This window comes from Sphaeramia orbicularis, chromosome 13, assembly GCF_902148855.1.
Source record: "Sphaeramia orbicularis chromosome 13, fSphaOr1.1, whole genome shotgun sequence".
Classification (NCBI taxonomy): Eukaryota; Metazoa; Chordata; class Actinopteri; order Kurtiformes; family Apogonidae; genus Sphaeramia; species Sphaeramia orbicularis.
The window spans coordinates 9,557,244-9,583,667 of record NC_043969.1 but is presented as its reverse complement, the minus strand read 5'-3'; the positions used below and the strand labels follow the sequence as shown (position 1 = coordinate 9,583,667).

At 38.8% G+C, this 26,424-nt stretch overlaps 3 protein-coding genes across 3 annotated transcripts; all 3 read left to right on the top strand.

Annotated features, from left to right (window-relative positions):
• Positions 1-3: 3 nt before the first annotated feature.
• LOC115432018 (lysophosphatidic acid receptor 6-like) lies at positions 4-1,604 on the top strand. Its single transcript, XM_030152781.1, has one exon. It carries the CDS (start codon positions 59-61, stop codon positions 854-856), a length of 798 nt encoding a protein of 265 aa, XP_030008641.1. The 5' UTR covers positions 4-58; the 3' UTR covers positions 857-1,604.
• A 16,189-nt stretch (positions 1,605-17,793) lies between these two features.
• LOC115431915 (lysophosphatidic acid receptor 6-like) lies at positions 17,794-20,160 on the top strand. The gene has a single exon (XM_030152630.1). It carries the CDS (start codon positions 17,798-17,800, stop codon positions 18,653-18,655), a length of 858 nt encoding a protein of 285 aa, XP_030008490.1. The 5' UTR covers positions 17,794-17,797; the 3' UTR covers positions 18,656-20,160.
• An 839-nt stretch (positions 20,161-20,999) lies between these two features.
• Positions 21,000-24,811, top strand: LOC115431239 (lysophosphatidic acid receptor 6-like). Its single transcript, XM_030151471.1, has 2 exons — positions 21,000-21,723; positions 23,617-24,811. Exons 1-2 carry the CDS (start codon positions 21,064-21,066, stop codon positions 23,656-23,658), a joined length of 702 nt encoding a protein of 233 aa, XP_030007331.1. The 5' UTR covers positions 21,000-21,063; the 3' UTR covers positions 23,659-24,811.
• The last annotated feature ends 1,613 nt before the right edge of the window (positions 24,812-26,424 follow it).

Below are 26,424 nucleotides of genomic sequence, written 5' to 3'. Positions count from 1 at the left end.
CACAGTGGAGGATAGTCCTGAGCCACAGCTGGCATATGCTGTGATCTTTGGCTGTATTATGGTTCTGGGTTTACCTCTCAACGCTGTGTCACTATGGATCCTTCTTCGGCGCCACAGCCTCAAATCACCCAACGTTGTGTTCATGATCAACCTGGCTGTGTCAGACCTGCTGCTCATCATCTCCCTGCCCTTCAGGATCTACTCCTATGCCACGGGTACCTGGACCTTTAATACGGTGGTATGCAAAAGTGCGAAGCTACTTTTTTACATGAACATCCGCACCAGCTCCATCTTCATCACCTTCCTCAGTGTGGACCGACTGTTGGCTGTTGTTTATCCACTGAGGTCTCGCCATGTGCGGACGGCTTCCAACGCCATGAAAGCTGCTGCTCTGGCTTGGCTGACTCTTCTACTGATAAACATCGCTGTAAACCCTTCAAGAGGTTCCAACAAATACAATGAATCTATTTGTTTTAAACATCGCCCCATTCTGCAGGATCTTCCCGTGATCAAGATCATCCCACAAATAGCTATTTTTCAGCTTGTGCTTCTGGTGACCCTCCTGACAGTCAATGTTGTGTCCATTCTTCTGGTGTCTTGGACTTTACACAAACATCTCAGTGACTGTGCACATGTCAACAACAAGGTGAACGTTTTGCTGATTTATGTCATGAATCTGATGATATTCACTGTATGTTTTTTGCCTTGGACAGTTGGTTTATTTATCAGTGGCCAACATAAATATTTACTGTGTCTTGCTACTGCCAACTGCTGCCTCGATCCTCTGTTGTATTACTTTTCTTTGGATGCCTTCTGGAAGAAAAAAGAGGATGTAAATCTGGGACAAGAACTTTAGACAAGAGGTGTCAAACCTTCTCAGTTTTTCCTTTAACTTTTTCCCCAACATACATATCATCTCCAAAGCAAAGTAGACGGGGTAGTTGTTTGTTTACCTGCTTTACTAGTTTCAGCTACTTCCTGTAGCCTTGGTCAGAAGCGCCACATGATGTTGCTGTGACGTGTCTTATAGGCTGTTCAGGAGGACTGGCCAGACACCAGATAGCAATTGTAAGTTTCAGGAGATGGGAAAAGCTGGATTTGATGATACAGATGTGTGTCATTCCTGTTTAAGATGAAACCACTTTGTGTCCAGAAAGACTGCCGGCACTTTCAGGAGGAATGAAGAATCTCATCTGTTGCATTGATCATGTGTCTTAACTAGTCTGTAGCATAACCAGAGACTGAAGTTTTACAAAGCCAGTAACTGTACATGTGCAGAATGATCATCCTTTTATTCATTTTCTTTCTTTCTGGGGGACTAATTTAACAGTTTGCAAAATCTTTTTCCTGCCACTGATATATGACATGCGATATGAAGTTACAATTCATCTGACCTTTGACCACCAAAATCACTTCATCCTTGACCACAGTTGAATGTTTGTTTCAGATGTGAGGGAATCCGCAAATGTGTCTCTAAGATATCATAGCTTGGGGATGTATTTTCAGTTACTTTGACCTTTGGCTCTTTATACTTGTGTTGTGTTTCTGACAAATGTGACAAGATTCTGTCAAAGAAGTTAGCAGATATTGCATTTCATTCCAATGTGCAGCAGATGCATCTAAAACTTCTAAAAATGAATAAATAAATACAGTGGTGTGCAAAAATATAAGAACATTTGTCAAATCTTAAGAAACTGGTGGTTTATTTTTTTCCTAGAGCCTGAATTTCACTTTTAACCACTGCAAAAGGCAAAGGTACAGAGAATATTTCACCTACAAATTTATCAGTCCAGTTTTGTTTTTTGTTTTACATTTTACTCTAATATTTAGTGTGGCCCCCCCTTGGCAACAATCACAGCAGCGCATCTTTCTGGCATTGTGCCGATGTATTTTCTGAGAATTTCAACCCCAATGTCATTCCACGCTCTCAGAAGCTCATTCCCGAGAGTTTCCTTAGATTGTTGCCAAAGGAGGCCACACTAAATGTTAAAGTAAAATGTTAAAACACACACACACACACCTATACTGGTTTTGATGGATTAGAAGGACAATTTTTTCAAACCAGTTTTTTGCAACATTAAACCGGCACCACTTTCCGCTTGTGCTAGAAAGATGCAGTAAATTTTAAAAAATCATATTTGAGCTATACAACACAAAACTCACTTCAAATTTTGAATAAACACATCAGAGCTCAAAATACAACAACCTGACACCATGCTGTATTAAGAGGACAAAGATAATGAGATACTTAGCCCCGCCCACCATAATTAGCAGGACCAACTTTATTTGTCAGGACCATGGCCATACACATACACAAACATGTCATTTCTGTGTATTAAAGGGTCAAACGTGGATAAAAAGGACACGGCTAAACACACACAAGTGGACTGCATGTTACAGTGCCTTCACTTAAGTACTAGAGCAACAGACTCTTATTTGTGAATAGAAATGAAAATTAATGAATGGCAGAATGAAATTATGCATGTCCATTGTTAAGCCAACTGACAGATTAAACAAACTAGGTGAGTGAACAAGTTGAACTTACACATCCTCTCCCGGTAGAGATAAAACTGAATCCTTTTGAATGAGAAGTACAGTAACCGATCCACACAAAGCAATAAACACTGTGGTTGCTGAACAGGATATGTTAACATACTGACAGTTATAGTTTGACCTCACACCTGGAAGACTGTCAGCTTTCCTCTCCTTCATAAGATGAAATATTGAAATTGTCCACCAGTGATGTCATCAGAACACAGGTCACTTATGTTCAGCTGTTTAAAACCTAACTTTGAATATTCTATGTGTCCTGATGACATCACTGGAGGACAATTCATCAAATTCCCATATTTTATCCAGAATTTTCTTTTCTTTTCAAAGTCACACCCCGATTTCTTACAAAATCTCTTGTTTTGAATAGAGCGACAAGCTAGACCAGGAACTTCTGCCTTCTTGCACTGCTGATATTCGATCATAGTGGCCAGTTCTCCTCTTCTGATGTGTTCACCAAAATGTCTCATGACCGCAGCAACCTCCATGGGAGACTATGGATGCTTTTTTGCTCTCCTAGCACTTTCCCCAGAAACTAGAAAAAAGACAAACAAATAATCAATAAAAACAAACTCTACTTTTAAATAAAACATTTTTTAAAGTAAGGAAATTTGTGTTTGGTAAATAATTTGTTGTAATAATGTTTCTTGGCTATAAGTCATGTACTGATGCCTTAAAATGTGCATTTCTGAAGTACATGCATTAGTGGGAGGAGCTGCAGAATTGAGTGTGTGGGTTGCACTGACAAAAATAAATTTTTGCCAACAAACAGCTTATTCTGCCATTGACTCTTGCTTGGTGTTGTTTGGTTGATTGAATTCTGAAGAAAAGACATAATGGTAATTTAAAAATGTATTCATTTGACAACTGGACCTCAGTAGTGTGTCAAGAACAATCCACAGCCAGACCAGTCTAGCCCCTCCTCCTCATGCTGGTCCCTAGCCTTGTTTTCCCAGTGAGGGAGATCCTGCTCAGCACCATCATTCTGACTCCACCAGAGGATGTTTTTCTACAGGTGCAGTATCAGAAAGAATCCATCACATCTTCTCCACACGTTGACTATGATCTAGCTGCCATAGGCAGAATCTTGACTCATCGCTGAACATAATATTCCTCATCACATTTAGGTTCCAGCCCGCGTGTAGCCAAAACAGTCTAAATGGACCTGTCTAGTCCAGATTCTGCCTATGGCAGACTGGTCAAAGTGTGGAGAAGATGCGGAGGCCCAGTGGTTAAGATCCCTGTTTTACTTGATCAAACTTAATAGCCAAATTAGAAAATATATTCTCATTGCTTTGTTTATTACAGTTTTTTTGATGCTTTGCTAATTTGAAAAAGTTAACTATGTGAATGCATTGCCAAACAGATTAAAATAGGGGTAGAGAAAGTAGTTTAAACATTTGTCCCATTACTGATCACTAAATTACACCCATTTTCTTGCATCTGAACATTGATAGTGTGAAAATTTTACATTTTATTACATGATACAGTTCTACATGGTATGTATGTGGTATTTTATCTAATTAAGTCAGCTGATGTAATTGGCTGAGTTGTAGGATTACAGTGTCCTGCAGAAAGATGAGAACGGTCACCATATTGCCTTTGGGTGGTGTGGATCATTTCTTTGGACAATGCTTCAGTTATACTTTCATGCTTATGTAACTGGATGTTTAGTGACTTTTGTGTCTGTGTGGCAGCAGTTACCAGATTTTTTAATCGTTTTCTTTCTTCTGTTGAGTTCTATGTCCTTCTTTTTTCATTTTCTGCTGGGTTCTTTGCCCTTACCATCTGGCAAGGCAAGGCAGATTTATTAGTATAGCACAATTCATACACAGGGCAATTCACAGTGCTTTACAAAAATGGAAAAGAGACAGGTTAAAAACACACAATTATGATTAAAACATAATCAATAAAACATAGATAATAATTAAAACAAAGTAAAAGAGAAGATTGCAGATAGATCCCTATCAGTTGTTCTATGCACAGTTGAACAGAGCTGTTTTCAGCCTGGACTTAAACATTGTCGCAGTAGAGGCCTGTCTCACGTCACCAGGAAGACTGTTTCAGAGTTTAGCTGCATAGAACTCAAACGCAGCTTCACCATGTTTAGTTCTGACTCTGAGCACCAGCAAAAGACCAGACCCTGAGGTTCTCAGGGTCCAAGATGGTTCATATGGGACCAACATGTCACAGATGTACTTTGGTGCTAGGCCATGGAGAGACTCATAAATGAGCAGAGCTGTTTTAAAGTCTATTCTCTGAGCCACAGGAAGCCAGTGCACAGATCTGAGCACAGGACTAATATGATCATACTTCCTGGTTCTAGTCAGGACTCGAGCAGCAGCGTTCTGGATGTACTGCAGCTGTCTGTCAGCTCATTTAGAGAGTCCAGTGAGAAGGCTGTTACAGTAGTCTAACCTGCTAGAGATAAATGCTTGGATAAGTTTCTCTAAGTCTGGTTTAGACAGTAAACCTTTGCTTGTCGGTTTTTACTTTGTGCTGAAAAAAAGAAAGAAAAGGTTAAAAAGCCAAAAAAACAAAAACAATTGTCACTGTAAGCATTTATTTATTGTAGGTAGGTTTCTCAAATATTGTGAAGTTTAAGATACTCCTTTATGGGGTCAAGCAATAAATGGGCCCTTGAATTTAGTCTTTGTAAGATGAGATCCACATCTGCAGCCTGGACTTGTAGTTCACAGTGACACATATGGGTAAATGCTATACCCAGTGCTACCACAGCTTATACCAAAAGACGTAGCGCTGACTTATACACTTAAATAAGACTCCAGTGATAAGTGGAAAGTCAACCAGCTCATCCAGATTCTGCAAAATGAGTTCATGAGCAGAGAGCGAGCACTTCAGCTGAGCAAACCAGGTAACTAACAGACACAGACCTGTTGCTGATCCTGATCCTTCGATGATGCTAATGTGTCCTTTAGAGATTTGTTAAATATGGGCTAATTACTGATCCATTTTTAGATTGAAAAGACAGTGTCCTTGTCATCATTTCAATCTTCTACAACCGTACTCTGCTACTACTACTGCACAAGTGTTTTTATACATAGGCCTTTTGTTTTTCTATATCCTATTTTTATTATTATACAAAAAGTATTTTTATGTACATATTGTTTATTTATGGATTTTACTGGTCTAAAATCTGACACCTCGAGTACCAAATTTCATGCCATCTAAATGTGTGTTGGTATGACAATAAATATCCTTGAATCCTCTACTAGCCTGGCCAGCCATTCGTCTTTCTCAATGAGAAATCCAGCTGGAATCGCAGGGCTTGAATCCAATTTTGAAGGCGACACTAATAGGTGCTGAGTAAGTCAATCACAGATAAGACGAATGTGACGCTTTTGTCAGACAAACTTCAGAATACAGGATGTAATCTGTAATTCAATCCTTATTTTTGAATCAAGTAAACAACCAACAACACTTGTAAAGAGATTTGCAGAGTTGGAAATGACTGACTCGCAACAAAAAGAAGTCTGTGCATATGATGCATTGTGGAACACCTGTCCCCCAGACTTGTGACTGGTCAGTATAAAATAGATTGTGCATATTTCACAGTGCTCAGTCCAATTCCAGACTGTTTTCTCAGTATTGAATACACAGAAAACTGGATGTCTGAGCAGGCTAGTATTCTAGATCCACATCACTTGAAATTTAGCTCATGTGCCTCCCATTTATCTGAAATGTTGCTGTGACAACAACATTGATGGATTTTTATGTATTATTATCCTTGTTATAAATTAAATTGGTTCAAAATTAACTTAAAACTTTTAAATCTATATTAATAACTTTTTGCAATGTAAAATTCAGAGGAAAAAATATACATACTGTATAAAAATCTATTCTCAACACAGCTTGTTCTTCAACAGTACACAGTATGATAAATGCTATGAAAAAAAAAAACCCTAACAAAACAAAAAGTACATTCACTGGGGACTGGTATAAAGAAATTGTCTAGAACCATGATCATATGATGCCAGTCCATCAAGAATATTGTTACACAGATAAGAAAACAACAAAGATTTTTTACACCACAACTGTGTGGTGCCATTTTGCAAAGGGTCACCACAATCACATATCAAAAACATTGACAGAAGAAGAAATATTTTGAGTAGATAGCTCAAGCAAAAAACAAAAAAACAACATCTGATAATACAGACATTCAGAAGACTAAACTGGATTTACACAGTCCTCTTAATGTCTTAACTTGACAATTTGAGAATAACACAAAAGCTGTGTATCTATACACAGCTGACTATAATTCTCATGGGTTTGTATTTCAAGAATAATGAAGTCATTGGAAATCAAATTTACCTTGAGGATGTTGTCTGCAAAGAAACTGCAAGGATCAAAATCAGCATCCTGGCACAGCATATCTCTGGAAATCTAAAATGAAGGGATTATCACAACATCTAATTATTACACAACCCCTGTGCATCTAAATACTACTAGATATCACTGTCATGAGTTCATACTTCTACAGTAAAAAAAAGTCATTGTTGATCCAAATTACCTCTGGAATGTTGTCTGCAATAGAACTGCATTGGTCCACATCAGCAGACTGACATGGCATCTCTTTGAAAATCTAAAATGGAAAGAACAATCACTGAATGTGAGTTTGTTTTAATGTACAAAACTCAGAGTCCTCCTAAAGTCTGAACCTGTTCAGTTGAGTATTACACAGGACCTGTGTATCTGAGCACTTCTAAATGGAACTTTCATTCGTAATTAGTCGTTATTTTAAACTCAGTCCTCCTAATGCATACACCTTACATGGTGACGATTACACAGGACCTGTGTATCTTTACTGTACATTGCTGAAGGTACCATTGAGAATACTTCCAAATACAAAAATAGATGGACATCAGTTTACCTCTTCAACATTTTCACAGAGGGACTGGGCCACCACAGTGGGCTGGCAAGGAGTCTCTTTGGAAATCTAAAATGGAAAGAACAATGACCGAATGTGAGTTTGTTTCTAATGTCTGTATAGGTTCTCATTTGCGCAGATCATCATTCTTCTTGGTAGTTATTCTGGGTTCAACTGGGCTGGTTTAGCTCTTTTGAAAACGTTTTGTTTCTCATCCAATAGACTTTTTCAGTTCCAATAACTTGTGGGGGAAATTGGACTTATAAACCTGCAGGGGGAGTGGTCTGTGTGGGGGTTAATCCCATCTTAAGTGTTAGGGTTGCAAGGCTGTGCCATGGGCTCCCCTGTGTCCCCAATAGTAGCCAAAATAATCATGGAAGAAGTGGACCGCAGGGCTCTGAGTACATACAAAGGATCAGTTCTCACACACTGGTTTAGATATGTGGATGACACCTGGGTCAAGATAAGGAAAGGAGACCTGGACACCTTCACAGCTCACATCAACTCAGGGGACCAGAATATCAAGTTCACAGGGGAAGATGTCAACAACAACAGCCTGCCCTTTCTGGACTGCAACATCCACATCAACAATGACAGAGGATGAACTGTAGACATTTACAGGAAACCAAGCCACATGGACCAATATCTGCTTTTAGATTGTCACCACCCACTGGAACACAAACTGGGAGTCATCAGAACCCTCAATCACAGAGCAGAAGAAATTCCTACAGAGGCTGAAGGGAAGAAGAAGGAAGAACAGCAGTTTAAGGAAGGACTGAAGACATGTGGTTCCCTAACTGGGCCTTCCTTGAAGCCAAACCCAGGAACCAACAACCCATCAACAACACAAAGGAAAAGCCAGAAAAAGGAAACAGCATCATCATTCCATACACAGCGGGAGTCTCTGAAAAACTACCAAGGATTTTCAACAAGCACAATGTCCAGGTATATTTCAAACCCACCAACACCCTGAGACAGGCTCTGGTCCATCCTAAGAACAAACTACCAGGAAGAAGCAAAGCATCATGGTCTATGCTGTTCAGTGCAGTGAGGAATTTACAGACGTCTACATAGGAGAAACCAAACAACCCCTCCATAAACACATCAACACAGGAGAACCTCCACCTCAGGACCAGACTCTGCAGTCCATCTGCACTTGGAAGAAAAAAGACACAATTTCGAGGACAGCAATGTCCGGATATTGTCCAGAGAAGACAAATAGTTTGAGAGAGGAGTCAAAAAAAGCCATTTTTGTAAAAGTGGAAAACCCTGAGACACTACTGATCCAAAACCTATAATACTATTTTAAAGAACATTCCCAAATAGTTTTCAACCAACAACCTTCCACACCTGGACTCACCTGAAACCAAAACAAAGCCCCCCTGAAGGATTTGGATAGTGATCCCCCCATTTGGTCAATGACCCTGAAACTCACAAACACACAATACCCACAAATGACCCTACCCCCTTGGGCACCTCCCCCTTACAACTCTAACAGGTACGTTGGGAGTAACACCCACATAGACCACTCCCCCTGCAGGTTTATAGGTCCAGTTGCCCCACCAGTTAGTAGAACTGAAGAAGTCTCTCGGATGAGAGACAAACGTTTTCAAAAGAGCTAAACCAGTCCAGTTGAACCTGGAAAAACTACCAAGAAGTTTGTTTTAATGTACAAAACTCACAGTCCTCCTAATGTCTGAACCTGTTCAGTTGAGTATTATACAGGACCTGTGTATCTGAGCACTTCTAAGTACAACTTTCATTCTTCATTCGTTCTTATGTTAAACTCAGTCCTCCTAATGCATACACCTTACATGGTGATGATTACACAGGACCTGTGTATCTTTACTGTACACTGCTGAAGGTACCATTGAGAATACTTCCAAATACAAAAACAGATGGACATCAATTTACCTCTTCAACATTTTCGCAGAGGGACTGGGCCACCGCAGTGGGCTGGCAAGGAATCTCTTTGGAAATCTAAAATGAAGGGTCAAACACTGAAAGAGAGTCTATGGTTCTAAATACAAAGTATACAGTCCTCCTAATGCCTAAACCTGTCTGGTTGAGTATTACACAGGACCTGTGTATCTGGATGCTTCTGAATGTAACTTTCATTCTTCAATAGTTCTTTTATTAAACCCAGTCCTCCTAATGCATACACCTTACATGGTGACGATTACACAGGACCTGTGTATCTGAATACTACTTCATATCATTCTCATGAGTTCATACTTCTACAGTGAAATAGTCATTGGTGATCAAAATTACCTCTGGAATGTTGTCTGCAATAGAACTGCATTGGTCCACATCAGCAGGCTGACATGGCATCTCATTGGAAATCTAAAATTGAAAGAACAACGACTGAATGTGAGTTTGTTTCTAATGTACAAAACTCACAGTCCTCCTAATGTCTGAACCTGTTCAGTTGAGGATTACACAAGACCTGTGTATCTGAGCACTTCTGAATGTAACTTTCATTCATTAGTTCTTATGTTAACCCAGTCCTCCTAATGCATACACCTTACATGGTGACGATTACACAGGACCTGTGTATCTTTACTGTACACTGCTGAAGGTACCATTGAGAATACTTCCAAATACAAAAACAGATGAACATCAGTTTACCTCTTCTACACTTTCACAGAGGGACTGGGCCACCACAGTGGGCTGGCAAGGAATCTCTTTGGAGATCTAAAATGGAAAGAACAATGACTGAATGTGAGTTTGTTTCTAATGTACAAAACTCACAGTCCTCCTAATGTTTAAACCTGTTCAGTTCAGTATTACACAGGACCTGTGTGTCTGCATGCTTCTGAATGTAACTTTCACTCTGCATTAGTTCTTATTTTAAAACTCAGTCCTCCTAATGCATACATCATACATGGTGACGATTACACAGGACCTGTGTATCTGAATACTACTTCATATCATTCTCATGAGTTCATACTTCTACAGTGAAATAATCATTGGTGATCAAAATTACCTCTAGAATGTTGTCTGCAATAGAACTGCATTGGTCCACATCAGCAGACTGACATGGCATCTCATTGGAAATCTAAAATGGAAAGAACAATGACTGAATGTGAGTTTGTTTTAATGTACAAAACTCAGAGTCCTCCTAATGTCTGAACCTGTTCAGCTGAGTATTACACAGGACCTGTGTATCTGAGCACTTCCAAATGTAACTTTCATTCTTCATTAGTTCTTATGTTAACCCAGTCCTCCTAATGCATACACCTTACATGGTGATGATTACACAGGACCTGTGTATCTTTACTGTACACTGCTGAAGGTACCATTGAGAATACTTCCAAATACAAAAACAGATGGACATCAATTTACCTCTTCAACATTTTCGCAGAGGGACTGGGCCACCGCAGTGGGCTGGCAAGGAATCTCTTTGGAAATCTAAAATGAAGGGTCAAACACTGAAAGAGAGTCTATGGTTCTAAATACAAAGTATACAGTCCTCCTAATGCCTAAACCTGTCTGGTTGAGTATTACACAGGACCTGTGTATCTGGATGCTTCTGAATGTAACTTTCATTCTTCAATAGTTCTTTTATTAAACCCAGTCCTCCTAATGCATACACCTTACATGGTGACGATTACACAGGACCTGTGTATCTGAATACTACTTCATATCATTCTCATGAGTTCATACTTCTACAGTGAAATAGTCATTGGTGATCAAAATTACCTCTGGAATGTTGTCTGCAATAGAACTGCATTGGTCCACATCAGCAGGCTGACATGGCATCTCATTGGAAATCTAAAATGGAAAGAACAACGACTGAATGTGAGTTTGTTTCTAATGTACAAAACTCACAGTCCTCCTAATGTCTGAACCTGTTCAGTTGAGGATTACACAAGACCTGTGTATCTGAGCACTTCTGAATGTAACTTTCATTCATTAGTTCTTATGTTAACCCAGTCCTCCTAATGCATACACCTTACATGGTGACGATTACACAGGACCTGTGTATCTTTACTGTACACTGCTGAAGGTACCATTGAGAATACTTCCAAATACAAAAACAGATGAACATCAGTTACCTCTTCTACACTTTCACAGAGGGACTGGGCCACCACAGTGGGCTGGCAAGGAATCTCTTTGGAGATCTAAAATGGAAAGAACAATGACTGAATGTGAGTTTGTTTCTAATGTACAAAACTCACAGTCCTCCTAATGTTTAAACCTGTTCAGTTCAGTATTACACAGGACCTGTGTGTCTGCATGCTTCTGAATGTAACTTTCACTCTGCATTAGTTCTTATTTTAAAACTCAGTCCTCCTAATGCATACATCATACATGGTGACGATTACACAGGACCTGTGTATCTGAATACTACTTCATATCATTCTCATGAGTTCATACTTCTACAGTGAAATAATCATTGGTGATCAAAATTACCTCTAGAATGTTGTCTGCAATAGAACTGCATTGGTCCACATCAGCAGACTGACATGGCATCTCATTGGAAATCTAAAATGGAAAGAACAATGACTGAATGTGAGTTTGTTTTAATGTACAAAACTCAGAGTCCTCCTAATGTCTGAACCTGTTCAGCTGAGTATTACACAGGACCTGTGTATCTGAGCACTTCCAAATGTAACTTTCATTCTTCATTAGTTCTTATGTTAACCCAGTCCTCCTAATGCATACACCTTACATGGTGACGATTACACAGGACCTGTGTATCTTTACTGTACACTGCTGAAGGTACCATTGAGAATACTTCCAAATACAAAAATAGATGGACATCAGTTTACCTCTTCCACACTTTCACAGAGGGACTGGGCCACCACAGTGGGCTGGCAAGGAATCTCTTTGGAAGTCTAAAATGGAAAGAACAATGACTGAATGTGAGTTTGTTTCTAATGTACAAAACTCACAGTCCTCCTAATGTCTGAACCTGTTCAGTTGAGCATTACACAGGACCTGTGTATCTGCATGCTTCTGAATGTGTCTTTCATTCTTCATCATTTCTTATGTTAACCCAGTCCTCCTAATGCATACACCATACATGGTGACAATTACACGGGACCTGTGTATCTGAATACTACTTCATATCATTCTCATGAGTTCATACTTCTACAGTGAAATAGTCATTGGTGATCAAAATTACCTCTGGAATGTTGTCTGCAATAGAACTGCATTGGTCCACATCAGCAGGCTGACATGGCATCTCATTGGAAATCTAAAATGGAAAGAACAATGACTGAGTGTGAGTTTGTTTTTAATGTACAAAACTCAGTCCTCCTAATGTGTGAACCTGTTCAGTTGAGTATTACACAGGACCTGTGTATCTGAGCACTTCTAAACATATCTCATACTAGTATCTATAAATATAAGGTCAACAGAAATACATTTACTTTTTATAGTTTCTAACATTTTGAATAGGACTGAAAAAGTTAAAATGGTCAATTCTGATTAAGTCTCATCTTCCAAAATCTGCTCTCTTAAGCACACTGCTATTCACCTCTTATGTGACTGACTATGCACATTATTATTACTGACTATACACACTTAATACAGTAGCTGCTGCAACAGATTGCTGCTAAACAAAGTTTCGTTGTATCATGTACAATGACAATAAACCTTCTTCTTCTATACTGAAACTCTGTGTGCTACACCTTGGTATACCCTTCAAAATTGTGTTCAAACCTGGTAAAATGACACAGTTTGTGACAGTATTGTTGTATTTCTAAATACCTTGCTTCTCCATGGCCAGTCAGAATCACCATAATTATAAATGATTTCTTCCCCAGGACCAATATCTTTGAGTGCAAATAAACAGAGATGGGGTCTTCCATCCACTCTTGTAACTTTGATTTTGCTGTTTGGGTTCACTTCGTCATTTACCAGTCTCCCTAGAGATCCATCCTCTCTGGCAGCATCAACACTAAAATATCAAGTATACAATAACAATTACACTGTGTAAGGAAAAGGACTGAGCATATTTAGTGTTAGCATGTCTGATGAATATCCCTCCAAGAATGCAAAATATTCATCTAACTACAAAAATTTCAATACTTGTCTGGCACTGTATTTCATGATTGAAAGTAGTTTTACTGATGATGAGGCAGCAGAGTTTGCATCTCTGGGTTTGGATACAAATTTAGAAAATACACCTTAAAACAGTTACATACCATAACTGTTGTCCATTGAACTGGAAATCAAACATAAAAACCCTGAGTGCATCATGGTAAACTTTCAATCGGTTTTCTTGTTCCTTTTTAGTTATGACGTCCCCTCTGTGCTCAATAAGGAAATCTCCTTTCCGAAAGGGCCGGCAGCTGAACACACCCCGACCTAAAGGCACACATGATAGGCAAAGGACCGTAATAAACTTTAAGCAATGCAGAGCTGTCAAATAGTAACAACTGAAATTATGAACTTTTTTGATCAGTTAATTTAATTTGATGTGTTTATGATTATTTAAATATTTTTTGTCAAGTAAGTGTTGGAATGGCTTCTTCACCACCAAATTATTTCTATGGATTCATCCACAAACATTTTCTATTATTATTAAAGTATCTAGCTAGATATACAATTGAGTGTCCTCCCTAAAAAAAATAAATGATCCAACATTACAGCTTCTATTTTGAGCAGGTGCTTGTCTCCTTTAGGCTCAATAAGATGTTCTATGATCATGATCATAGAACACATATATGTTCCTAAAGTCCAGTTTAAAAAACTAGATTTTACCATAATATACTCTTGCAACTCACCTTTAAATGAATCAATATATTTGACATCAAATCCTTCCTTATCTTCACCTAAGGAGCAATAATAAAACAGCATCTTGTTTAGGATTTCTTTTAGCTCTCTGTGGTCTTGTTGCTGCCATCTCCTGCAAAAATTAGGTGCTAAATAGAAAAACAAAAATAAAAAATTAATGACATGAGCATCAAGACATTACTGCATATAATTTGATTTATGTACATCTATGTGGATACATAGATAAAAATAAATATGTATACTGGGGAGAGAAAAAGAGAAAATATATATAAGGAATTTAAACTGTAAATCATATATCTATATATCCATATATAATCTATTCTGGTGGTTTTTTAATTATTGAAATAATTCTATTGTATTCTGTTGTGTTCTATTGTGTACATGCTGCATGAATTAAGAAAACACTATCCTGTCTCTCACTTTCTATGTACAGCATCACAAAACTTTTAGAATAAAAAAAAAAAAAAGTCATATTTCTCAGAACTAGTATCCAGGTTAATTGGTGCCTGTGAAAGAATATCACACACTGTTGATTTTTAAGCAGCACAAAAGTTTGGCGTATTAAACATGATGTTACTTCCTCCTTTCACAGATGTATTAAAGTTCTGCTAACTGTGGAGTGACCGGAACTACCTTCATGGACATGTTGCACGTGCAGCGGACTGGTCTTTAAAGCCTTGTCCCTTTAAACTCTACACTGATGAGCATGCTTGCTAATAACGAGCTAAGCTGCCACAAATAAGATGCTTGGTGTATCTGAATGTCATCAAGTAGCCTATACCATTTTACTTAATTACATGACAATATGTCCATAAATGCTCTGTGTAAGGGGTTTGTATGGGTCTTACCTTCTCCACATCGGCCACAAGATGAAACGGGTTCAATTAACGCGTCCTGGCTTGCACCTGAGTTTACAGGACTGTACCAAGTTGATGGAAGAGGAGGGGGTATGAGAAAAGGGGGAGAATTCCTTTTTTTCTAAAGAGCACAACATTAGATTTATCCAAGAACAAGAAAAAATGTATTTGAGTAATACTTTGTTACTTTCATTCAATCTGTCAAAAATAAATAGTTTCTCATAAATTTTGCATTTATTAGAGACCACAGTCAAATAGTATCTCCCACCAGCAATTTTTAATCTGTGTCCATTACTCCCCAGTGGCAGACTGGAGTGGTTATATGTGAAGTGAAATAAAATTATATTAGGGTAAATCAGACAGAATGTAAACACCTTTTATGAGAAGCTTCTTACTAAATAAAGAGTAATCACATTGCTGACTCATCCCCAGTGTGTGTAGACACACGTGAATTAGAAGGACTGTGTATGAATTAGCAGGACCTTCCGGCAGCCAGCCAATCAGAAGCTCAGAATAATACACACTGTGTGAATATTAATGAGGTCCTGCAATACCACAACCGGCCATAGGGGGTGCTGTGGCGATACACAAAATTATACACAAAACAGGTTTATGTGTATTAAACGGACATCTGTTTTTTTTTTGCATTTTTAGGGTCTATGGACCTATAGAAACACTTCTACGCTTTTACTTTTTTCTCAAAATTAGCAGGACATGGCCCCTGTCCTGCTAATTCAAAGTGTCCTGCTAGTGTCGGCGTGTATTCTGACGAAATGTCCCACACACACAGATAAATTTGTGGGTGAAATATTCTCAGTACCTTTGCAATGGCAAAAAAGTGAAATTCAGGCTCTGGGAAAAAAAAATAAACCACCAGTTTCTTAAGATTTGACAAGCGTTCTAATATTTTTGCACACCACTGTAAATAATTAAATAACAATTAGCAACTATATGTAAGAACCAGAAGTACGAGGTCTGGACCCAAATGCATGACCCGCAGACAAAAATACAGCTAAGCAGTGCTTATTAAACACAGACAGAATAAACAGTTCACAAAAAGAGGGTTTGAGTGAGTCCTTGGTGTTCTGACTCTGGATTCGTCACGACGCCCGAATCCAAGGGGTAAAACCCACGGCCCGGGTCGGGAGCACACGAGGGTAACCCGACTAGGAAAAAACAAAGGGAAGTCAGGGGACAGACCAGGTCATGCACAGAGAGACTGACAGACAGGCAACAGTACATAGGGAATAAGGCTGAGTCACGCACCATAAAACCAGGCAAAAAGGTCAAACACAGAAGTGGCACATCAGGCTGAAGTACAGGCAAGGGGTCAGGCAAATCTCAGTAGTCAAGGAACAATCCGGGTCAGGAACAGACAGGCAGGCAAACAAACAAACAGGATCAGAAGTAACACTGGTAAGTAGACACACCACAAGGGAGGAATACAAACTGGCACAGAACAGGGGAAAACACAGGGCTTATATACACAGAAGGGAGGGAAGACAATGAGACACAGGTGGAACAAATCAGGGCGGGGACAGGTAATCAACACAGGTGAAACAATCAGGGAAGGGAAGCAAAGACACCAGACATGACACAAAAGGAGGACTTAACAAAATAAAACAGGAAATGACACACAAGACAGACAAAACATACAAGAGTCCAGGGACTGATATGACAATATAGTCACTGTTGATGAGGTATTTTCAGTTACAACTAGCTCTCAAAGTGCTCAACTATTCCTTCAGTCTGTAGAGGATGTTAATAATCATTGTATATTTAATGGAAGTAATCATTTGTGATTTTGCATGCTCCTTAAAATTAAACCACTACTGCATTGCTAAGAAAACAAATGATTTGACTTGGTCATTTTTCATGTAGCTTTCATGTAGCTTCATCTAATAAAACCAGTGTGTCAGTTCTATGTGTCATGTGTCATAAAGCCACTTAAGTCTTATCTTAATTTTCCTTTCACATGATGAACAGACAGGCAAGGAAGCTTTCAATTGGTGCATATTTCACAAGTCACCACAGCTAGTTTTGTGTGTTATGTTGTGTTCAAAAAGGAAAGAAATTGCTTGTGGCACTCAAACACACGTCATTAAATGAGTACTTGGAATAGTAACGGGTGAAATAACTAAATTACAGAAGCTAGCAACAAAAGTTACAGTAATACAGTTAATTTTAGAACCATTTTGTGCATTTGAGGAGGTTTTGTATAGTTTGTGCATTAAAGGGTTAATCACACATTGATCAAATCTACATTTCCTGCAACACTGACAACCTTATCAGTACAGACAGCTGAGAACAGAGAGAGGTAAAATGCAGTTTGTTTGAATGCAGTAAATAACGCATTCATATGACATAAATTACAAGTGCAGGATGGAATGGGAACACCTTTTTGTCATGGCAGACTTGGAAAAAAAAAAAAAAAAAACTTTACAAGCCACTGGAAAATGTTACCAAGTGTTACCAAGTCACTATTTGTATTAGTTAACTATCTGTATGTTTTGAAGAACATGATAGCCGAAGTTTTATAAGCACACTGAGAAATCATACTGCTGATGTTTCAGATGAATGTATTTACTGCACACTGATCACATTTCCATCCACCCCCTCACACATTTGTGACATTTGTACCCTCTGATAAATTCACAGATAAAATGACACAGAGGAAATGTGGTGTTTGTCTGAATGCAGTTGATAAAGCTCACTTTGACTTAGACTTCTGCATCATTTGAACATGAATAACACAATGGAGGATAGTCCTGAGCCACAGCTGGCATATGCTGTGATCTTTGGCTGTATTATGGTTCTGGGTTTACCTCTCAACGCTGTGTCACTATGGATCCTTCTTCGGCGCCACAGCCTCAAATCACCCAACGTTGTGTTCATGATCAACCTGGCTGTGTCAGACCTGCTGCTCATCATCACCCTCCCGTTGAGGATCTACTCCCATGCCACAGGTACCTGGACCTTTAATACGGTGGTATGCAAAAGTGCTAATTTACTTTTTTACGTGAACATCCGCACCAGCTCCATCTTCATCACCTTCCTCAGTGTGGACCGACTGTTGGCTGTTGTTTATCCACTGAGGTCTCGCCATGTGCGGACAGCTTCCAACGCCATGAAAGCTGCTGCTCTGGCTTGGCTGACTATTCTACTGATAAACATCATTGAGGTTGTAAACCCTTCAAGAGGTTCCAACAAACATAATGAATCTTTATGTTTTAAACTTAGCCCCGATCAGCAGGAACTTCCCGTGATCAAGATGTTCCCACGAGCAGCTATTTTTCACCTTGTGCTTCTGGTGACCCTCCTGACAGTCAATGTTGTGTCCACTTTTCTGGTGTCTTGGACTCTACACAAACATCTCAGTGACTGTGCACGGGTCAACAACAAGGTGAACGTTTTGCTGATTTATGTCATGAATCTGATGATATTCACTGTATGTTTTTTGCCTGTGACAGTTGGTTTATGTATCAGAGGTGAACATACATATTTATTGTGTCTTGCTACTACCAACTGTTGCCTCGATCCTCTGTTGTATTACTTTTCATTGGATGCCTTCTGGAAGAAAAAAGAGGATGTAAATCTGGGACAAGAACTTTAGACAAGAGGTGTCAAACCTTCTCAGTTTTACCTTTTTTTACTTTTTCCCAACATACATAACATCATCTCCAAAGCAAAGTAGACGGGGTAGTTGTTTGTTTACCTGCTTCACTAGTTTCAGCTACCTCCTGTAGCCTTGGTCAGAAGCGCCACATGATGTTGCTGTGACGTGTCTTATAGGCTGTTCAGGAGGACTGGCCAGACACCAGACAGCAATTGTAAGTTTCAGGAGATGGGAAAAGCTGGATTTGATGATACAGATGTGTGTCATTCCTGTTTAAGATGAAACCGCTTTGTGTCCAGAAGGACTGCCGGCACTTTCAGGAGGAATGAAGAATCTCATCTGTTGCATTGTTCATGTGTCTTAACTAGTCTGTAGCATAACCAGAGACTGAAGTTTTACAAAGCCAGTAACTGTACATGTGCAGAATGATCATCCTTTTATTCATTTTCTTTTTTTCTTTCTTTCTTTCTTTCTGGGGGACTGATTTAACAGGATGCAACATGTTTGTTTTCCTGCCATTGATATAATTTGCAAATCAGCCCATTAACACAACTAGCTTAGCTTAGCACAAAAAATGGTAGTTGAGGTGAAAGCCAATCTGCCTTTGTCTAGGGATAAAAAAAGAATAACATCAGTTCAGTCACATGTGTCCAGATCCTGATGTCACTGTCTGTTTATGTCATTCTCTCAGTTACAAGCAGTGAGAGCCAAATTGCATGTGTTATGTGAAGTGACTATGATGTTGAGTTTGGCCTCCAAAACCGAATCAGATCTTGAAGTGCAAGTGAATTTCTGTGCCAGATGAAGATGCTCCCTCAAAATGTATCTGAGATTTTGTATTCATAAGAATGGACAGACATGAAGTCACAACTCATTTGACCTTTGACCACCAAAATCACTTCACTTCATTCTTGACCACAGTTAAATGTTTGTTTCAGATGTGAGGGAATCCGCAAATGTGTCTCTGAGATATCATACCTCAGGGATGTATTTTCAGTTACTTTAACCTTTGGCTCTTTATACTTGTGTTGTGTTTCTGACAAATGTTGCAACATTCTGTCAAAGAAGTTAGCAGATATTTCATTTTATTCCAATGTGCAGCAGATGCATCTAAAACTTCTAAAAATAAATAAATACATGCATAAATAACAATTAGCAACTCTAGTCACTGTTGATGAGGTGACCACATTTGACCAAGAAATAGTCCACATACTCCTGCATTAAACATGCAATGTTATCTACATTTAAGTATTTTTACATATTAAAAGCATGTGATGCTAACAGGCAAGTTTTTTTCTCCTAGTTTTAATCTTCATGCTAACCTAAACTAGACATGGTTAGCATTCATTATGGCTCTCAACACTGTACAAAAAATAAAATAAGATCATCCCTCAAAGTGCTCAAGTATTCCTTCAGTCTGTATAGGATGTTAATAATCATTGTATATTTAATGGAAGTAATCATTTGTGATTTTGCATGCTCCTTAAAATTAAACCGCTATTGCATTGCTAAGAAAACAAATGATTTGACTTGGTTATTTTTCATGTAGCTTTTGTTTGCTTCATCTAATAAAACCAGTGTGTCACTTCTATGTCATGTGTCATAAAGCCACTTAAGTCTTATCTTAATTTTCCTTTCACATGATGAACAGACAGGCAAGGAAGCTTTCAATTGGTGCATATTTCACAAGTCACCACAGCTGGTTTTGTGTGTTATGTTGTGTTCAAAAAGGAAAGAAATTGCTTGTGGCACTCAAAAACACGTCATTAAATGAGTACTTGGAATAGTAACAGGTGAAATAACTAAATTACAGAAGCTAGCAACAAAACACAGTAATACAGTTAATTTTTGACCCATTTTGTGCATTTAGGGAGGTTTCTATAGTTTGTGCATTAAAGGGTTAATCACACATTGATCAAAGCTACATTTCCTGTAACACTGACAACCTTATCAGTACAGACAGATGAGAACAGAGAGAGGTAAAATGCAGTTTGTTAGAATGCAATTAATAACGCATTCATATGACATAAATTACTGGCGCAGGATGGAATGGGAACACCCTTTTGTCATAGCAGACTTGGAAAAAACAACAACAACAACAAAAAACTTTACAAGCCACTGTAGAATGTGACCATGTTTCACTATTTGTATTTGTTAACTATCTGTATGTTTTGAAGAACATGATAGCCAAAGTGTTATAAACACACTGAGAAATCATACTGCTGATGTTTCACATGAATATATTTACTGCACACTGACCACATTTCCATCCACCCCCTCACACATTTGTGACATTTCACCTTCTAATGAGTTCACACAGATAAAAGCACAGAGAGGAAATGTGGTGTTTGTCTAAATGCAGTTGATAAAGCTCACTTTGACTTAGACTTTTGCATCATTTGAACATGAATAACACAGTGGAGGATAGTCCTGAGCCACAGCTGGCATATGCTGTGATCTTTGGCTGTATTATGGTTCTGGGTTTACCTCTCAACGCTGTGTCACTATGGATCCTTCTTCGGCGCCACAGCCTCAAATCACCCAACGTTGTGTTCATGATCAACCTGGCTGTGTCAGACCTGCTGCTCATCATCTCCCTGCCGTTGAGGATCTACTCCTATGCCACGGGTACCTGGACCTTTAATACGGTGGTATGCAAAAGTGCTAAGTTACTTTTGTACATGAACATCCGCACCAGCTCCATCTTCATCACCTTCCTCAGTGTGGACCGACTGTTGGCTGTTGTTTATCCACTGAGGTCTCACCATGTGCGGACGGCTTCCAACGCCATGAAAGCTGCTGCTCTGGTTTGGCTGACTCTTCTACTGATAAACATCATTGAGGTTGTAAACCCTTCAAGAGGTTCCAACAAATACAATGAATCTTTTTGTTTTAAACGTGGCCCCGATAAGCAGGATCTTCCCGCGATCAAGATGTTCCCACAAGCAGCTATTTTTCAGCTTGTGCTTCTGGTGACCCTCCTGACAGTCAATGTGGTGTCTACTCTTCTGGTGTCTTGGACTCTACACAAACATCTCAGTGACTGTGCACATGTCAACAACAAGGTGAACGTTTTGCTGCTTTATGTCATGAATCTGATGATATTCACTGTATGTTTTTTGCCTGCGACAGTTGGTTTATTTATCAGAGGTGAACATACATATTTACTGTGTCTTGCTACTGCTAACTGCTGCCTCGATCCTCTGTTGTATTACTATTCGTTGGATGCCTTCTGGAAGAAAAAAGAGGATGTAAATCTGGGACAAGAACTTTAGACAAGAGATGTATTTGTGAGGGTATCAAACCTTCTGATTTTACCTTTTTTTTTTTTTTTTTTACCTTTTTCCCAGCACACATAATATCATCTCCCAAGTAAAGTACTAATTGTAAGATTCCGGAGGTGGAAAAAGCTAGGTTTGATGTTTCAGATGTGCGTCATTCTTGATTAAGATGCAACATCATATCGCTTTGTGTCCAGAAAGACTGCTGGCAGTTTCAAGAACAATCAATGATGAACCAATTGCACTTGCTTTGTCATAAAATCTGTATCATAACCAGGATCTGCCATATTACAATGACTGTACATTTGCAGCTTAAGCATCATTTAATTTTTTCAGTTCATTTTAGTTGATTTTTGTTTTTTTTTTCTGATATATAAAGATAGTCTGTGAAATATTTGCTTTCCTTTTATTGAAATTATTTCCATGTCAGTTCACAGTATATAAAGTTATTTTCATTTTCAAGGCCTTCTCTGAATGTATTAAATGCTTTAAGATATCTTCGTGCTATGTAAAAATGAAATGAATTGTTATATATTTTACATAATTGTCAATATTGTTGCGAGCCACACTGATAGTGTTATGGGGACAGTTTGTGCTGAGTCACGTGACTCGTGTTGTTTACGGTGTCACCAAGTCATGTGACTGTGTGCTACCTTGCAAGTTTTAAATATGTGTTAAAAGCAAGTTGCTGTTATTTTTGTGTAGTTATATGGCTCATGTTATGTCGGTTAGGGAGAGTAGTTGAGTTAACTGGGTGGAAGGAATATTTCAGCTCAACACCACGACTGAACGGTCTGTGTTGCTGCCATAGAGTCTGTGCTGTTTCAAATAAATGGTTATAATACAAGACAGTAAGTAGAACTGCCTTCTTGTAGTTATAGTTTTTATTATTATTGTTGATAGTAGTAGTAAGTGTTGTAATAATTGTGGTAGTATTGATAAAAATAAAAAATAGTACACGAAATCACTGCATCAGGCCAAGAATTTTCCTCCATAAGCCTGAAAACTTAAGTGTTTGTGCACATTTAAAAGAAGTAACATGTGACTTATATTTCACATTTCGTACTCAGCTCAGTTAGTTATTTTCCCACTCAGTCTTAAAACTAATCTAAGGTGAACACCTCCCTGGTGGTTCTTAACGATGACTTTGCAAGTTAGAAATTAAGATCAATTCACAAAAGCCAAGACGTAAAAATACGAGGGCTGTTCAATAAGTTCATGGCCTCACCCAGAACAGAACAACACAGACTGATAATTTATATTTCATTTTTCAACATAATCTCTATTTACAGCAATGCACTTGGTCCATCGATGTTCAAGCATCACTATCCCATCACGAAAGAATGTAACATCCTGGTCCCCCAAAAACTCCTCCACAGCATGAACGACGTCATCGTCATTTCTAAAATGGCGGCCACGAAGGTGTGACTTGAGTTTTGGAAACAGGTAGAAGTCAGATGGTGCAAGATCTGGAGAATAAGGTGGATGGGGCAGTAATTCAAAGCCACAGTTGTGAGCTTCTGCAACAGCCACTTGTGCTGTGTGGACAGGAACATTGTCCTGGAGCAGCAGCACACCAGCACGCAACTTTCCTCTATGCTTTGCCTTTATTTCCTTCTTGAGTTTGCGCAACTCTGAGGCATAGTACTCCCCATTAATGGTCTGGGCCTTTTGCAGGTAGTCTACCATGAGGACTCCTTCACAATCCCAAAAAACTGACGCCATCACCTTCCCAACAGACGCGACTTGCTTGAACTTCTTGGGAGGTGGGGATCCATGGTGTTTCCATTCCTTACTTTGGAGTTTGGATTCAGGTTCGAAGTGATGAACCCATGTTTCATCCTGAGTCACAATTCTCCTTTGAAAATTCTCAGGATCAGCATGGAAACGGGTCAAAAGTGTCCTGGAAATGTCCACTCTCTTCAGCATTTGTTCTGGTGTCAGCATTCTTGGGACCCATCTTGCAGACAACTTGTGCATCCCCAATATATCCGTGAGGACATGGTGTACTGACCCAACACTGATGTCTGTAGCCTTGGCTATTTGTTGGACTGTCATGCATCTGTCACTTAGAACCATGCGGTGAATTGCATCCACTTGTTCATCAGAACTTGAGGTTTTCGGACGGCCTGATCAAGGATCATCTTCCGTGCTTGTTCTGCCTTGTTTGAATTCAGCAGCCAATTTTTTCACAGTAGAATAGGCAGGACATTCCTTTCCAAGTGTACTGACCATGTCTTCATGGATTTCTTTTGGTGTCATACCCTTCTTATGGAGATATTTGATCACTGCACGCAACTCTTGTTTCTCCATTTCTGCTGTTTTGTGTGCACCATGTAACTTTGAGAAGTTCTCTGGAGGCCAGTTGTGAAAATATCAAGCTTTACTCATGCATACAATTTAATGAGTCATTACCGATTTGACACGGACCAATGCATTTGATTTTTACTCAGTATTTCTGGGTGAGGCCATGAACTTATTGAACAGCCCTCGTACTTGATTTTGCACTGAACTGAATGGACTCTATGCACAGCCCCACTACCTCCTGAACTTCAGGTGGGTCCTTTATTTCCTGTCTTTCATTATTGAACACACTGATTAATCCAGGTGTGTCTTCTACTTGTTGCTGTGACTACTGATGAATTAGGCACACCTGGATTAATCAGTGTGTCCAATAATAAAAGACAGGAAATAAAGGACCCAGGAAGTAGTGGGGCTGTGCATAGAGCCCATTAACCCCATGTTGCTCATCAAAATTAAATCAGTGAATAAACAGTAAATCATTTTGTACAAACTCAACATTGTCACTGCTTTTGTTTGCTGCAAAGTGATGATTAAATCACATTAAAATCAGTTTATCTCATTAATTCCGTTTGACTCATTCATGTGTCTGTTTCAAAGCCTCTAATTCTCTAATTGGTGACTGTCTCAGTTGGAAGGTCCTAAGCTTCAGCAGATGGAGGAACATGCATGTAAGCCTAGAGCAGACTGTAAGGATCTACATGACCTCATCTACAGATTTGGAATGATCCAAAAGTAAGCGCTGCCGTTCGCCCTCGGGGATTGGTAGAGTGCACCATACTGGTCATAATCTGTCAGCTTTTATACAGTTCTAATATTAAACACTATTAGACCCAGAAACACTAGTGAACTTCAATAAATGATACTTTTATGTATAAATGTCACTTGGTGGAAAGCATTGGTGTGATGCAACAGGCAGACAAGGATGATGACATTAGCAGAGCAGGAACACAATGCTATGATGATGCAATACCATACCCACCAGGAAACCATTTTACCACACATCAGTAGAGTGTAATCACATAAGAAATGGAAAATATGTAGCTATACCTCCCCCATAGTAAAATACATGATAGACTTCTCATACATGGTAAAACTACAGAATGAGAAAAAGTGTTATTTGGGTATAAAAGAAAAATACAATGCGATTCAGTGATATAAACCAGCTTTGAATCATATCCTGATGTGCAAGCCTTTTAGATTTACTATGAAGACTGTCTTCGTGTTACTGTGAGTTACAGTATTCCCCAGAATCTTAAAGTAATTTCTTGTTTCAATATTTTGCTGCATGTATACAAAGGTTTAAATTTTTAGTGACGCCTTGACACATTTTAGCAGTATTCACACTCTCACAAGGTGTGAATTTACACTTTTTGTAGATTCAGTAAACATAACAGCATTTCCAAACTGCAGTGAGGTACAGTTTATGCAGCTCACACAGATGGCAAAAAAAAAAAAAAAAAAAAAAAAAAAAATACACTTGTTTTTTCACTGAAATGACGTTTTTGAGAGTGCACCATTCATTCCTGACATTGGAAACACCTGCCTCAACACAGATTGTGGTTTTTAGGGTCTACTTGGGGATTTTCCTTTCCTTTGCAAGCTCTGACCACAACAACATTGACCTAGAAATGAATAAATGTCACAGAGTTAACAGAGAAAGATGAGGGCGGCCATTCACACCCACATTAAAATTAAAGGTCATTGTTTAACTAATTAACACAAGGCCACAGTCATATTCTGGGGTTGAATGACAGGGGTGTGAAAGGTTCTGAAAATTAAAAAAAAACTTTTTATCACTTTATTTGATGTTTTTTTCTGCTTTAACACCAGTAGAAACAAAAAGCTGCAGTGTTGAACTATTTCTGTCATCAGTAGGCTCCAATTAACTTGATGCGGGGAACATGAGGACCTTCACATCTGCTCAACATCCACATGGTGCCAGTACAGACCATCACCATGTAGCAGCCCTGACATTATTCATTTATTTTAACAATCTAATCATTATAATTCAACAACCTCACATCTGCTAACGAATATTTATTTGCTACAATAAGAAATGTATTTGAAAAATGATAGACAGCACTGAAATTATACCTGCATGTTGCCTGTACATGAAGAAAATACATGTTAACCCATTACTTACTGGGTCATTTTCGCTAAAAATAACACAGGTACATTGTG